We start from the raw sequence: 17,356 nt of genomic DNA, 5'->3' as shown, positions 1-17,356 counted from the left end.
CGGGCTTACTTGTGTTAAAGTTTGTCTAATATTTATTGTTTGAATGAGAATTGAAATGAAGTTGATATGCAAAAACATTTAATATTAAATGATACTCTGAATATAATATTTGCAGGACTGCTTACAGTTTAGTTATTAATTAATGTAAGAACTTCAAACATAACTGAATAAAAATGTTTGTGACTTAATTTATTTTAGATTCATAGAGAATCAAAAATTCTTCTTCAATCGAAATTCAGTTTACAGAGAAACAAGAAAGAGAAACTTTTCAAATGATTATACAAATTTAACAAAATTTTGTTTTTAAACATTTTCTTAAACCTACTCCAAATAAGGTACATTTTTATTGGCACTTAGGGGTTTTTTCGTATAAGTAATTTTCTTTTAGGTCAAATTTTTATTTGGTGTTATTATTTGCTTTATTAGATTTAATCTGCAGTTTTTTTATTTAAAATAAATACTACTCCATAATTGTATGTTTAATTTCATTGGAGATTTTCATTTGGATTTTTGATGAATTATTCAATTTTAATTCCTGATAAGTTTCGAAAGTAAGGGAGCCACAATAGTGATTACTTTTTAAGAGCAAAGTAAGGGGTTAAAAAGTGTTGTGTTTTATACATTTTTTGCATCGAATTGGCAGCAACATTTTGGCAAATGCAGTTTGTGGAGCATTCTTGTTGTTGTGTTGTTGTTAATAAAAATTTATGATTATTGTTTTCACATTTCTCATGTTGTCAATATTAAAAACATTATTTTTGCACGCGAATTGTCGTCAAATGGGCGGCAGGACATCAATGGACATGGAATATGGATATGGATATGGATATTGCGACGTGTTTGTTATTGAAATTCGTTGATGGAATTCGGGAGCCAAAACAAGGCAAAACGCACCGAGTGGAGAATCCATTCAATCGCCAACTCATAACTCAGGCTGAGCTGGCGCCATTTCGATGTGGAGAACTGGACACAAATCCATTCAAGGAGCATGAGGAGGGGGAGGTGGCATGCATTGTTGCAGCAGCAGGATTCGGCACAATTGTCAGGGCAATAAATCGATGTGTGTAGGGCTGTAAATTGTTGTCCGATGCCCGATGAAAAAGTGCATATTATGCAATTCGACAATACGCCAAACATGTCGACCTACCGTACGCACCCAACACACACACACATACGTACACACACACACACAGTCAACTGCAAGCGGAAACGGAAACGCGCTCTCAGCCTCTTCAGCCTCAACCTTTTCGCTTCTGTTCGTCGTCTTCTTCTGCGTTGCAGCGCTTTGCATATCAATGAAAATGCATAAATTTTTTCGCCTGGCCTGCCGTTGATTTTTTTTCTGCTGCTGCATTCAACGGCTTGCATTGGCCACAGTCCAACCCCGCCTCCCCTTCCCCCACCTCCTTCCCTTTTGGGTAACTGAAACCGTCCATCAAGAAGCATAAATCAGTTTGCTGTGCAACACAACACAAAAAACAAAAATAAAGATTACTCCACCTACAATGCTCACACAGGATGCTTCACATTTGACAAAAAACGCAACAGCTCTTGCCCTCTTCCTCTCCACCTCTCCCCCTCTCTTTGCTGCTCCCATTCTGGGGGCTCAGTTACATCCTCGTACATACATTGACGAAACATAATCCTGCAGAAAAAGTGCAGCTCGGGCAAAAACAGCGAAAATCCATAAAAATGCATCATCATTTCGCGGCAACCAACTGGAACTGGAATTCGCAACCAACTCGCAGCTCCAACTGGATCATCCTCATCATCATCATCAGCCACAAGCCATGCTCCTCCTTCTCCTCCTCCTCCTCCACTTTCATTCTTCCCTTTTCTGCAGGCCAACAAATTGTGTGCAACGTGAGGGGTGCTCACTGTGTGAGCTTTTATTTTAGAAGGCATAGATCATTAACACAAAGGAACAGTTATCAGTTACTAATTTCAATTTAAATTAATATTTATATATAAGATATAAAATTACATTTATAAAATATATAAATTACGCAATTGTTATTGAAAATAACTGAAGAAACTGTGGTAATATAATTAGAAATCTCATTAACTAATTGATAGAGGTGTAAAATGATTTAAATCCAAATAATTTAAATACAATATTCAAAGCTTTTTAGAACACATATGTATTTGAGAAATTGTGTATTATAATACTTATAACATAATACTACATTTCTTCATTTTTCAAATAAATTATTAAGAGAAAATTAAATTCTTCAATAGATGTTCTTTTAAGATTATCAAAAGTCCCGTCACTAGCACTCCAAAAACTTCCTTCTCAGATTTCAATATTGTAGTATATTATATATTATATATATATATTATATATATTATATATATATATTATATATATTATATAATATACTATATATAATACTATGTTATATATTCTATATACGTAGTACATATATAACTTTGTAATATAAATAATGAAATGTGCCTATCTATCGAAGACGAATAGAATGCAAACAGCACGCTAAAATAAGTTAGCTTCTTATTAATAGACTATGATATAAATATTTTAATATATATTTAAATACTGATTAATGGCTTCGCTATCTACTATTAATATTGTCAATACTGTAACATTCTGGATACATAATTGTCTAGCGAGAATAGAGATAATGTGAAACTAACATAACTATAAAATAAGTAGATTTAAGGACTGTTAAGATATATGTAATACGATGCTAAAAGAAGTATCGGACACTTTATGTTTAGTAAAGAGCAGTCTAATAAAGAGGACGTGATTTCACAATACATCCGACTGAAATATTTTGGAATACTCTTTAAGTTTAGTTTCTAGTATTGCAATGTTATTTTAACATTAGAAATATTGAATTCCTTTTAAGTATTGAACTTCATTCTTTTAAATATACATATATGTATATATAGGTATACCTATACTATCAAATTTCATATAAGTCATTGGCATATATTCGAAATGCTCCTAACGTTAAGTTTTTAGATTTCCTTTGCTTTATTATATATTTAACTTCAATCGGTAAATATCTTTTTAATGGATTTCAATAAAATTTAAATTTTATCAATATTTTCATGAAGTTTCTGAATTTTCTTTTTATTAACATTTATTTTATAAGCATTTTTTATATATATTATATTATTATATATTATATTTAGTACTATAGTATTACAACCTGTATATTTAAGTAATATTTGCTTTGTCAACTCTTGACTACCCCCACTGCAAGCACCTGCACCTGCACCTGTGCCTGTGCTTCCTCAGCCTGCTGCTGCTGATGTCTACCTTTTCACATACACATCCAGTCAACTGATGGGCATCAGCGAGTGTGCAACGAGGGCTGTGACTACGACTGCTGCTGAGGCTGAGGCAGTGTTGAGTGCATGCGCAGCCTGCAGCAGGAGTTTGCCCAATTGACGCATGTCCTTGGCGTTGGCTCTGCCGGACACGCATGCTAATAGATTTGCACGGTGAGGACCAACAACAGCGTACCTCATCCTGTGGCAGTTGCAGGCGAATAACGTATTCGATATGCTGTTGTTGTTGTTGTTGTTGCTGATGTTGTTGTTGTGGCATCTTTTCCACGCGTCTGCATATAATCACAGGATGCACGCCCTCGCCCTCAACGTGAACGTGAACGTGGAAATGGGGCCGCTTTTTGTTTTACTTAACGAATGGCGAGGACCGTAAATTTTACTTCATTCATACCGGCGGACATATCGAGCTAGTGTTCCGCCCCCCGCCCTCCGCCTTCGCCACCGCCCCTCGACGCACTTTTTCCTGTATGCGCACTTCGAGTGCATTCGATGCGATATGTTCGCCGCTGTCCACATGTCATCCTTGCATTTATTTATTGAATTATGACTCTCGCCATTCTCTACGTTTCTCTCTACCTCTACCTGAATGCCTGCTGCAAAAAAGAGGCGTAATGGCTTGTAAGCGAATCCAACAGAGTCGCAGAGATACTTCTCAATGCTTTAATGCTGATTGATCACTGCGAAAGAGCTTTGCAGATTGGGTAGGAGAAAGCGCAGTTATCACTGGTGAAATTCACTAGGAATGGTTGAAGATTATAATTAAATAATTAATTAAATAATTTTCAAATAATATTGTTGAGCAATACTAGATATTATAGAAGACTATTTTTAAATAATTTTAAAACATTGTAGAACAATTTACTTACAAAATATGATAGAGAAGATTTAAGTAAATACTTTTAAATTAATGTATTTAGTTATTATAACAAATAGTTATCAAACAATATATAAATAGATATGTATATAATGTACACTAACAAATAAAAATAATTAAAAAATATATATTTTCAATTAAGTATTAACATTAGCGAATAGATAAGCTTTAAAATACAATATAATATGAGAGCAAAGATGATCAATCAACAATTCTTCTAGTGATCTGCTATAGAAAACTGCCAATAAATTAATAAGAAACAAGAATTTTGTTGTTATAATTAAAAAATAAAAATCATTACAAAAATATGAATTATTTCCATTTAATTGCCATTATCCGTTTCTCAATAAAATACACAACATCGATTTAGTTTTAAGCATATATATAGTAGTATAATGGACATACATTTTCATTACGAGATTAGCATCTAACCACACTAAATGTATAGACAAAGAGAGAGATAAGATCAAATATGACCATACAACAAGGTGAAGGATATTTAAAACTAAATACGGTCACGTTTGTTAAGCTAATTATGATATACATACATACGTATATAATATGGGCACACTTACAGAAATTCTTAAGCTCTTAAAATGCAAATATTATATGTAGAATTATTAATAAGAAACGCATTCATTAAGAGGGCAACTTTATTACTTCAATTTCTTGAAATACATTCAAAATAAATCATGTTCTTTTTTAAAAGACCAAATAAACTTAACTTTAATTGGCAATATGAAAATGCAGTTGAAGAAGAAGAATAACTATATTATTAGCATTATTTTATGGACAGTCTTGAATTGAACATTATTCGGAGTTCAATTCAAGACTGTCCATAAAATAATGCTAATAATATAGTTATTCTTCTTCTGCTTCTTTAAAAGACTAATGCAATAATCTCCATTTAATAATAAGGACACAAAGAAAGCATCTTCAATAATTGTAGTAACTTTATTTCTTTTGTTTAGTTTGCGACTATCATTTAATCTATCATAATGCTAGTTTAGTTTGTCAACTCTTCATCTGTTCTCTCATTGTTATCTTTTGCTCAATCCGAATTGTATAATTATGCCTTTGTCTTGAGTTTTCATTTGTTTCGCATCATCGCCGTGTTTGCCCAAAAGACAAAGGGAATCTGTGAAGCGTCGCGTCGTTCGCTTTTCTAAGATTTTCCTTGTAACTGGCAAATATTTGAATATGCAGACTTGTCTTGTCGGCATCGCCTTTTAATGGTTTCTAATTTCCATGTTGACACTTTATCCCCCTCCTCTCTCTTTATTCTTGTCACTTGAATTTAGTGGTAGCGGGTGCTACCTATCTGTCGCTATCTTTAGCTCTATTTCTAGTGTTGACAGACCCCGTGTGGCAGCATCGCGTTCGTTCTACATATTTCCATTAGCCGCCAGCTTGTTTGATTTTACTTACTGCGCTGCGTTTGAAGTCAAGAAATGCCGCACACACACACACACACACACACACATGGAGACATGGATCCACATTCTAATTAGGAATATGTGAAATTTCACCTTCTTTGGAGTTTCGCCGAATCTTTATGACTTTTCATTAAGCATGCGAGAGCTTGGTTAAACATTCACATCTACAATAGCCAACTAATTGGAGCACGTCGGCTGCCTTAGATCTTTCTAGCTAGGCAATCATCTGCTGTTTGCTTAAGATTAGCCAAGCTCAGTTACTGTACAAGTAGTTATTATATCAGTTTATATTGTCAGTTGGTCATATACTATAATTTCTTGAGCCCTACTAAAATTATTAGATAATAATAATATAATATATTTATATCAGCGTATAATTCATAGCGTAACATATTTATTACAGAAAATTAAACAAAGTTATTGATGAGTTCTCACAATAAGATTATTCTTATGTATTTTTAGATAAACTGTTGGTAAATTTTCAGTATTATTATCAATAATTATATTAATATGCAAAAGTCTTAAAGCACTTGGTAGTTTTAGATAAAAATAATTAAAATGCAATAAAAATCGAAACTATTTTAATATTTAATATTGCAAAATGGTTACTTCATTTTATTTAATACCATCAATATTCAGATTAGAATAAAGAAGCTTTAATTTTATACCAAATTAGTATAACACAAATTACTAAAAATATATCAAAGTCTTTTTTTGGTATTTTTATATAGTACTACATTTAAAACATACCATAGAGTGCAAAATATATCAGATTGGCAGCCACAGCAAGTACATAAGACCCCTAAGTAAGTAATGCATACAAAGTTATTGTAGATGCGTATAAAAACATATATTGAAATCATTCTACAATTTATTATATTAAACTGTATTTAAACAAAATTATTTAATCAAAACATGTAAATTAGTTGATGAAGCTTAAGATAATATCAGAACCATATAAAATACTTTCGTCACATTAAAATTTTTTAAGTAAATATTGCAAACATTTTCACATTTATTAAACTATATTCAAACAAAATGAAGGTCACAAATGTATTTGATTTCGCAAATATTTGGTTTTTTATTTAAATTGTATTTAAACAAAATTATCTATCGTTTGTGCAGACATCAACGATCAATATTTAGAATTTATGCTCTTTTTCAGGGTCACAAAACATTTATTTTAAATAGTTAATAATTGTAGTTCATTTGTTCAAAGGTCTCTTACAATTAGTCTCTCTCCCTACAAACTGGTTAATGCCGCATTCAAGTTAAGCAGAGTTATTAGTTTTACAGTTACCGAAAGTGTCAAAAAGTGTGTAGAGAGACATGGAAATTGGTAAAAATTAAGTTTTAAAAACAAAATCCAAAGTCACGATGAACTTTTCCACGCTTCAGTTGATGTTTTTTATTTACTTCACGATTCGCTGAGCAGATAAAATCCTCAAAATTGGTTCAATTGGAGTCCAAAAGAATGACATCAAATCAGTTTGAGTTGCGAGTTTAAAGATGAATAAGCTGCGAGTGCTACGCAGTTCGAATATTTTGCTGCTACTCTGTGGCTATCAACTTCACTGGTTCGATGCTCGATCACAAAACTATCGGATCTCTCTGGCTGGAGCTCTCAATGTGTTCATCCTTGGATGCTTCTATGCAGGATGCTTTGCCCAACACTTTCAGCCATCGGCGATGCTGAAGACGCTGCTGGATGTGTCGCCTTTTTTGCATCGCTTAACTCGTCTGCAGCTGCTGTTGAGTGTCAAGGTCTTTGGCTATGCCATCTACGCCTCTGTGCGTACTGTGGGCGTGGCCAATGCGCTGACCGAATCGCTGCCCATGAAGACGAGCTCGAACAGCTCTAAAAAGTGCTTTTTGGAGGAGCTGATTGCGCATGCTTTGCTGTATTCAACTCACCTCGTGCTCTTCGGCTTTGGTCTCTACATTGGCTACGAGATGGAGTTCAAGTTGCCGCCACTGCAAGATGCCATGATTGGATTTGCGCTCTTTCTGCCACATCTCGTAATAGCTGGCGCTTTGAGATTCTATTGCACGCTCGCTTGGTTGACGCGGAGTCGCCTTGAGCAACTCGATTCGGAGGTTCAAGAGCTGCTCAAGCAACGCACCGAATTGGAGGCCATCACAAGTGTGAGTGTCACAATTGAAGCGCCTTCTTCTGCTCCTCCAGCATCTTCATTTATGCTGGACAATCTGATGAATCTCTGCCAGCAGTTGCAACAGCTGGCAGCACGATTTGGCCGCATCTTTAGCTGCCTGCAGCATTCGTTGCTGCTGTTGTTCATCATCAATGCCAATTGTCTGCTCTTTGGTATCTATTCATACACCTACTACAGTAGTACCTGGCATGTGTTGTTCGCCACACGCAAACAGCGCATCTTCTATGCAGGCAACGCTTGCATCTATGCGTGTATTGCCTGTGATTACTTTTGCCTGCTCTTCACACAAACTTGTCTCGAGCAACAGGTGAGTAAAAGGATTCAAATTATTTACATTTTTGTTCAAGGGTATGGTTTATTTTTATACCCTGTAACTATAGGGTAGGAGGGTATTATAAGTTTGAGCCTTTAGGAACAGACAGAAGAAGGCATTTCTGACCCTATAAAGTATATATATTCTCGATCAGTGTTAACAGACGAGACTATCTAGCCATCTAGTCCGTATGTCTGTCTGTCAGTTTGTATGAACATTGTAGTGGTCGCTTGGACCGCCAACATTTATTTGGTGGGCCTAAAAGTAGGCAAAGGTTTTTTTTGCCAAGTAGGGAAAAAATGCCAGCGCCACGGCACTAGATGTAGAAAATAGTAGTTAATGTAATATATTTATTAAAGTTATGTTTATGTATGTTAATAATCCAATTTTTGTTAGTTAAATGTTAAATGTATAATAATTGTTTAATGTTAGTAGGAACTTTTAAGATAATTGTATTTTGTTGGCACAAATTTATTAGCGCCATCTGTGTGTGGGGCTTGGCAACAACAAAAAGATTTTCGCGATAGATGCATCTTAAGGCAGCGAATGGCAAAGAATGGGAAGATAAGAATGCATCAAAGTTTAATGTCCGTTTGACAAGGCTTAGATGATTGATTTCATGCTAGTCATTCTCTCGCAAGTCACCTGTTTATTTTTTTTTATGGCAGTTCTCAGAAACTAGAGAACAAATATATTATATACATATATCGCCAAAAAAATAAGACAAAAGTGACATACATAAATAAATAGTGAACAGTGCGGGAAAAAGGAAAAAAAAACAAAAAAAACATAATATATTTTGAGTGAAATCACCCCCCCATTTCGGCCAGCAGCCAACCGGCGACAGGCGGATAGAATTTTTGGAGTTTTATATGGTGCCGTCCAATAAGGCAGGGTAAATATTACTGACGGCAAATGTAACATTTACAAAAATCATATTAACGCTCTGATTTTTCTCTTAAAATCAGACGGCACGCAGTGTAAAAATTTTCTTTTGGATGTTGTTGGTGTAGGCGTTAATTTAAGCCACCCAAACAATTTACATCCACGCCACATCGTCACCCGGCAGCCAAAAGTTTGGGCGAAAGCTTTGAAAGCTTTCGCACGATCGCTTCGAAAGCTACAGCGGATCAGCTGATAGCTACCAGCGAAAGGCAAGCTCTGCGTCTGGCAGGAATTAGGAGGAGCGTTTTGCAGCGATACGGCGCAGCCGCCACCTGAAATTCCGTTGAGATTTGTCCCTGAGAGGACTAGCAAGGAGGACGCCAGCATCACCACAGATGCTGGATTGGTGCTAGTGACCGTGCGACCACCTGCGAAAGTGTCGTAGCACAACCCAGAGAGAGTTGGCGCAGCTGATGTCCGCGCCTATAGATGTTTTGCTTTGTTAGTTAATATATATCTACGTTATATCTTTTGGGCCTTCTGCCATTTAATTAGTGCGTTTTTTTTTTGTATTATATTTTGTTCATTTAATGTATTGGTTGCGTACATGTATATATGTTGAATAACAAACTGTGTTGTAAATTTACTTATGATTACGTGGTATAACATACTATGTATCAGAGGTAAATAAACTTCATGAGTTACAATAAGTTGTCCTACATATATCTTGGCCGTCAATATTTATGTTCTCTGTCAAGATTTGCAATTTTTAAAAATTAAGTCATATTTGTTTATCAAAACAATGGAACATCTGGCATAAAAGCTCAGATCACCATGCTAGCATAAAGCTTTTGTTAGGGCTTTAAACTTTTGCTCCACAGCTGAAACAACAACAACAATAACAACACACACACACATATCACCGGCTGTGAAAGATCTTTCGTCGCTGGAGAATGATGTAAGTGAGCTTTTTCTTATGCATAACTTTTTATTGAAATATTGTACGCATTAGAGCTTTTTGTATTGCATCTGTTGAATGCAGAATTTATAGCCCAAACGAAGTTTATTTTCATTTGTTTTGCTGGCAGCTTCGTTTCGCTGCGCCTGAGAAACCTTAAGTTTCTTAGGGCTGGGCTTTTGCCGATGGTCCATTGCCATATAATGATATGGATTACTAATTAAATAGTTTTTATAGTGCATAAAAACTATCTATTATTAGCGATCCATATAAAAATTGCAATACGAAATATTGGCTAATCATTTCTATTAATCATATTTATTTCTATTTATGTATTTATTTAGTTTTTAAGTATTTATGAAATAGATTTAAATTAGCTTTAATATTTCAACGTCTTTATTTCATATTCCGTCCATGTTATCTTTTGTTTATTTGCCTTTTCTTTATGTTTCTTAATTTAAATAAATTTGTTATAATGTTTAGTATGTGCGAGTAAGTTTGCAAATTTGGAACCATGCAGCATTTGTATGGGGAGGGTTGAGTAACGAGGAGCTTCTCCAAGGGATCCTGTCATCTAAATTGATTTTTACATTGGCCTTGCAGGATCATGGTAGGGTGGGCGTCTGCACCAATGAGTGCACCGTAAAGGAGAAGTGTTCCAAGTCGAAGGTAGATCCCTAACTTGTCTTTCTTCTAGTTTACTTTCAACTCTTTTGTTTACTGTCCTTGTATGTCTCTTCCCCATTTTCCCCCTTCCTTCAGTACGCGAATTTTCTAATAGTATAATTAATCTACGGAAGCACGTAGCGGAAAGGATTTTTTCTCTTTAGCCCACTCCCATCCGACCAGACAACAGCCGTAGCGATCGCGTACACCTTTCGTAGCGTTACAAGTACACCAGCTTCTAAAACGAACAAGCTTCGTTACCCGTTACAGTTTAATTATATTATTTGGCGCCCAAACGTGAGGCCAGGTTAGCGTAATTGTTTTATTGAACTGTTGTATGTTAGCTAGCCTGTCTTCGAAAAAAGCAATATTTGAAATACCTTTACATCTATAATTTTTCATTCATTCCTATTCCTTTTCCTTGTTTTGAACATTTTGTATTGGTGCTTATGTGGAGCCAAGTTTTCTTGCGGATAAAACTGCAACTTGCCGCTAGACAGAAACATAGCAGTCAATAAAAATTAAACAATGGAGTTCGTCCGCTTTCTGATTCTGTGTTGATCACTACACACGAGCATGGTCGTTATCTTATGCGTGGATACGAGTGTAAGTGGTAGTGATGCAACCAAAATCTATCGGTGGCTAAACATTGTTTCTAAATATTTGCTTGGAACGAGTAAGTGGTTCCGAACTACTTAACTTGTCGCTATATTTGGAGCAATGTTTCGAATTTCCTATTTCTTTTGTTTCAAATATATACTTTTTGATTCTGTGTTGATCACTATACACGAGCATGGTCGTTATCTTCTGCGTGGATACGAGTGTAAGTGGTAGTGATGTAACCAAAATCTATCTATGTTTTCGAATTTCCTATTTTCTTTTTTCTCAATATCTATTTTTTTTTCTGTGTTAATCAATACACACGAACATGGTCGTTATCTTTTACGTGGGTACGAGTGTAAGTGGTAGCGATGCAACAAACCCTATCTGTATTTGGATATTGTTTCTAGATATTCGCTTGGAACGAGTAAGTGGTTTCGAACTACTTAACTTGCCGCTATATCTGGAGCAATTTTTCAGACTCCCTATTTTCTTTGTTTTCAATATCTACTTTCGACTATTAGTTAGCAACTCTTCCTTCGATAAGTGTTGCATGGTTCCAAATTTATTTATGTTATATTGGTATCTTTTTGAGTTTGATTGCATTTACAGTTTATTTATTATTATTACTATTATTATTATTACTGTCATTATTGTTTTGTGTTTCATACGTTTTTTTTTTGTTTAGTTAGCAATTTATAAATATCCAAAATGGCCAGACCCGTTAGTGGAAAGTGTAATCTACTATATCAGAGAATGGCGGGAGAAACTTTCTGTGGTGTATGCTCAAAAGAAGTAGAGTATCCAGCTCAACTTCTAACAACGAGTTGCAATCACTATTTTCATCATATGTGTTTCAGTACTGCGACTGAAAATAACGAAGTCTGCCCAAGTTGTAAGACTGTGTTAAGCAAATCCATGAGTTTGGCAGAAGAACTAAGTGCAGTTCAGAGTTCAGAAGAACGAACGCTATCAAAGTTCAAAAGCCAGGCAGTAGCGCAAAATCTGTTAATCACAGGCTCTAGCAATATTGCACCGACTGGTATGCCCGAACTTGTTCAGCCGAATTCAGATCTAGCACCAGTTGTGCCACCAATGGTTAGTTTGCAGCAGAGTATTGCGGAGGACGTAGCAACCCAGCATCCGCAGGACTTGTCGAAAGCGAGTGAAGGTGGCTTTCACAGGTTGTCAGTTAATTCAGCGGCTCAAGTTGAAAGCTATAGAGTTGACTCTGCTCCTAGGCAATTGTCGTTAATTGCGTTACGATCCAGCAGGCAGTTAGCAGAAAATGTCAGTCCATATTGTGTTGCATTTGGACAACACATGATTTTTAATCGCAATACCTATCCATTTCTAAGAAATTTAGAACTTCTAGAAAACCGTACAGTTAGTTTTCATCGAGCGGATTCCGTTGATATAATAAGGCAAACGGCTCAACAGAGCATAAAACGGAAGCACGAAGAAAAAGAAGAGCAGTACAATCTTAGAAGTCGAGAAGTAGATTTTAGAATTGGTCCAGAAGTTGAGAGGCGAAGGTTTCAACAAAATAATTTTGAAAAAGGCTTTAATGCGAACCTAACTCCAACACTTGTGAAATCTCGCATTAAGCATAAGTTGAGCATTAGTTATTATGAGTTAGGAGATACCCAAGGGCGATTCATTTTAAAATATCATGTTAAAGATTTAAAAACAATAAATCGCATATCAAGCAATTCGTCCAAGCGAGTATCACTCTTTGGAGTGATGACCCCAAAGTGTGATTTTGGCAGGGGGGATTGTAGTGGTCGCTTGGACCGCCAACATTTATTTGGTGGGCCTAAAAGTAGGCAAAGGTTTTTTTTGCCAAGTAGGGAAAAAATGCCAGCGCCACGGCACTAGATGTAGAAAATAGTAGTTAATGTAATATATTTATTAAAGTTATGTTTATGTATGTTAATAATCCAATTTTTGTTAGTTAAATGTTAAATGTATAATAATTGTTTAATGTTAGTAGGAACTTTTAAGATAATTGTATTTTGTTGGCACAAATTTATTAGCGCCATCTGTGTGTGGGGCTTGGCAACAACAAAAAGATTTTCGCGATAGATGCATCTTAAGGCAGCGAATGGCAAAGAATGGGAAGATAAGAATGCATCAAAGTTTAATGTCCGTTTGACAAGGCTTAGATGATTGATTTCATGCTAGTCATTCTCTCGCAAGTCACCTGTTTATTTTTTTTTATGGCAGTTCTCAGAAACTAGAGAACAAATATATTATATACATATATCGCCAAAAAAATAAGACAAAAGTGACATACATAAATAAATAGTGAACAGTGCGGGAAAAAGGAAAAAAAACAAAAAAAACATAATATATTTTGAGTGAAATCACCCCCCCATTTCGGCCAGCAGCCAACCGGCGACAGGCGGATAGAATTTTTGGAGTTTTATATGGTGCCGTCCAATAAGGCAGGGTAAATATTACTGACGGCAAATGTAACATTTACAAAAATCATATTAACGCTCTGATTTTTCTCTTAAAATCAGACGGCACGCAGTGTAAAAATTTTCTTTTGGATGTTGTTGGTGTAGGCGTTAATTTAAGCCACCCAAACAATTTACATCCACGCCACATCGTCACCCGGCAGCCAAAAGTTTGGGCGAAAGCTTTGAAAGCTTTCGCACGATCGCTTCGAAAGCTACAGCGGATCAGCTGATAGCTACCAGCGAAAGGCAAGCTCTGCGTCTGGCAGGAATTAGGAGGAGCGTTTTGCAGCGATACGGCGCAGCCGCCACCTGAAATTCCGTTGAGATTTGTCCCTGAGAGGACTAGCAAGGAGGACGCCAGCATCACCACAGATGCTGGATTGGTGCTAGTGACCGTGCGACCACCTGCGAAAGTGTCGTAGCACAACCCAGAGAGAGTTGGCGCAGCTGATGTCCGCGCCTATAGATGTTTTGCTTTGTTAGTTAATATATATCTACGTTATATCTTTTGGGCCTTCTGCCATTTAATTAGTGCGTTTTTTTTTTGTATTATATTTTGTTCATTTAATGTATTGGTTGCGTACATGTATATATGTTGAATAACAAACTGTGTTGTAAATTTACTTATGATTACGTGGTATAACATACTATGTATCAGAGGTAAATAAACTTCATGAGTTACAATAAGTTGTCCTACATATATCTTGGCCGTCAATATTTATGTTCTCTGTCAAGATTTGCAATTTTTAAAAATTAAGTCATATTTGTTTATCAAAACAATGGAACATCTGGCATAAAAGCTCAGATCACCATGCTAGCATAAAGCTTTTGTTAGGGCTTTAAACTTTTGCTCCACAGCTGAAACAACAACAACAATAACAACACACACACACATATCACCGGCTGTGAAAGATCTTTCGTCGCTGGAGAATGATGTAAGTGAGCTTTTTCTTATGCATAACTTTTTATTGAAATATTGTACGCATTAGAGCTTTTTGTATTGCATCTGTTGAATGCAGAATTTATAGCCCAAACGAAGTTTATTTTCATTTGTTTTGCTGGCAGCTTCGTTTCGCTGCGCCTGAGAAACCTTAAGTTTCTTAGGGCTGGGCTTTTGCCGATGGTCCATTGCCATATAATGATATGGATTACTAATTAAATAGTTTTTATAGTGCATAAAAACTATCTATTATTAGCGATCCATATAAAAATTGCAATACGAAATATTGGCTAATCATTTCTATTAATCATATTTATTTCTATTTATGTATTTATTTAGTTTTTAAGTATTTATGAAATAGATTTAAATTAGCTTTAATATTTCAACGTCTTTATTTCATATTCCGTCCATGTTATCTTTTGTTTATTTGCCTTTTCTTTATGTTTCTTAATTTAAATAAATTTGTTATAATGTTTAGTATGTGCGAGTAAGTTTGCAAATTTGGAACCATGCAGCATTTGTATGGGGAGGGTTGAGTAACGAGGAGCTTCTCCAAGGGATCCTGTCATCTAAATTGATTTTTACATTGGCCTTGCAGGATCATGGTAGGGTGGGCGTCTGCACCAATGAGTGCACCGTAAAGGAGAAGTGTTCCAAGTCGAAGGTAGATCCCTAACTTGTCTTTCTTCTAGTTTACTTTCAACTCTTTTGTTTACTGTCCTTGTATGTCTCTTCCCCATTTTCCCCCTTCCTTCAGTACGCGAATTTTCTAATAGTATAATTAATCTACGGAAGCACGTAGCGGAAAGGATTTTTTCTCTTTAGCCCACTCCCATCCGACCAGACAACAGCCGTAGCGATCGCGTACACCTTTCGTAGCGTTACAAGTACACCAGCTTCTAAAACGAACAAGCTTCGTTACCCGTTACAACATCTATAGTACATACATATGTAGATAGAGTTAAAGATATAATTTTGAACGATTATTGGATAAAAATGATAGAAGTTTTATAAGAAAAAAAAAAAAACGCCTACTAGAATCGGTACATTTTGACAATCTGGTATATTTTAGTATTGTATGGTATACTTTCAATGTAGTACTATTCCAATATACCAAAGCACATCTTATGCTATATTTTAGTACTTTCCAGTATACATATTAATTTGGTATATTTTGGGAATATTACCGCACTCTTGTGTTGATTCAAAACCATAGCCTTTAGTATATTTTAGTATTAATGTGGTATATTAATTTAGTATATTTTAGTATTTTTGTGGTATATTATATTGGTATATTTTAGAAATAATATCGCACTGTTTTTCCTTTATTTAAAATAGGTAGCGGGTATCTCACAGTCGAGTACACATGACTGAATCTCTCTGACTTTCTTTTTTCATTTACTTCAGCGTCAAAGTTTTCTCTGCTCCCTCAACACTGTGCTGCAACAAAGGAACTCATTCACAAAGCGCATACGCAACGTTGTCAAGGACATGCGCTCCACTTTGTGGCACAATTTTCACTTCAAATTTCTCTCGCTCTGGCGCTTTGATCTGCCCAACTTTTCACTGGTAAAATATGTTATACATTTATAATTTTCTTTAATTAAATTTTACTTTTTTTGCAGTTCCAAGTTTTGCAATTGCTGATCATCGCCTTGATTGTGATTTATCATTATCTGAACGATGCCATTCAATTGATTAACGACAACTTGGACAGCAGCAGCGACAACGATGATTAAGATTGATGTAACTATTACATCGGTTACGCATAATTTCCATTATTGTTAATTTGAGGAGTTGCAAACTTAAACTATTTATTTATGAGATGACCAGGCAAAACACTTACAAAGAGAATGGACCACAAATCACAATTAAATTGCTAATAAAATTGTTCCCAAATCAAAGTTTCAGTTTGTCTTCTTGGAGATGGAACTATCGAGTAAAGGAAAAGCTTAAAATGTCAATGATAAAACGATAAATGATACAACAATTGAAAATTATTTCTTTAATTGTAATTCATATAAATATGGAATATAAAATTTTTTAATATAGTAAAGATCTTAATAATAACTTATTCGATATATAAAAACAAACTAGATGGAAAATATGACTATCGATACAGCAATCTTTGATTGTTAGTGTTTGAATGAACCAGTTTGCGTTATCGATATAAAAAGAAATACTATCGATAGAGCGAGCTTCTATTGTTAGTTCTTGACCACAGAAGTTTTCTTCTAATAAAGTGAAAATAAACGCAATAAATAAAAATAAGCTTTTACTATTTTATTTCCTAACATTTCAATTTAATGTCAGAGCTATCGTTTTAGCTGCAATTCGATAAGAATCTAGGCAAACATTAATGAGACGTTTCACAACACTAAATTAATTTGCGATAAACATAAATAGATCTTAAGGATTTCGGTTGAACTGTTTTGCCATCTCTTATTTATGCGCTTGGCCCCCAGAATGTTGCAGAGGCGCTAGAAGTTATGGCTACTCAGGCTCACCGGAAGAATCCTCATTGAGGAAAGAGAGGGAGTCTTGGGGGGAACTATCCAACTAGCATATAACAGCCAGCATACAATGTTACAACGGGTTTTTCATAAAGTTCTCACTCAAGCCGAAGCCGAAGGAGCAGAGGAGGATGAGGATAACAACATGCAACGGCGGCAAATGAACATAATTCGTGTTAGGAAATCTACATAAAATTTACTGTGGACTCTGCAGCGC

General features: G+C 35.4%; 1 protein-coding gene across 1 annotated transcript; it reads left to right on the top strand.

Moving 5' to 3' along the window:
• Positions 1 to 6,971: 6,971 nt before the first annotated feature.
• On the top strand, positions 6,972 to 16,542 carry LOC117565656 (uncharacterized). The gene is made up of 4 exons (XM_052002233.1): positions 6,972 to 8,075; positions 11,414 to 11,444; positions 16,034 to 16,202; positions 16,241 to 16,542. The coding sequence occupies exons 1-4, from the start codon at positions 7,135 to 7,137 to the stop codon at positions 16,363 to 16,365; spliced, it is 1,266 nt and encodes a 421-aa protein (XP_051858193.1). The 5' UTR covers positions 6,972 to 7,134; the 3' UTR covers positions 16,366 to 16,542.
• Positions 16,543 to 17,356: the final 814 nt, after the last annotated feature.

The sequence above is a fragment of the Drosophila albomicans genome, chromosome 2L, assembly GCF_009650485.2.
Source record: "Drosophila albomicans strain 15112-1751.03 chromosome 2L, ASM965048v2, whole genome shotgun sequence".
In the NCBI taxonomy this organism is placed as follows: Eukaryota; Metazoa; Arthropoda; class Insecta; order Diptera; family Drosophilidae; genus Drosophila; species Drosophila albomicans.
This window is presented reverse-complemented; position numbering and strand designations above follow the sequence as displayed.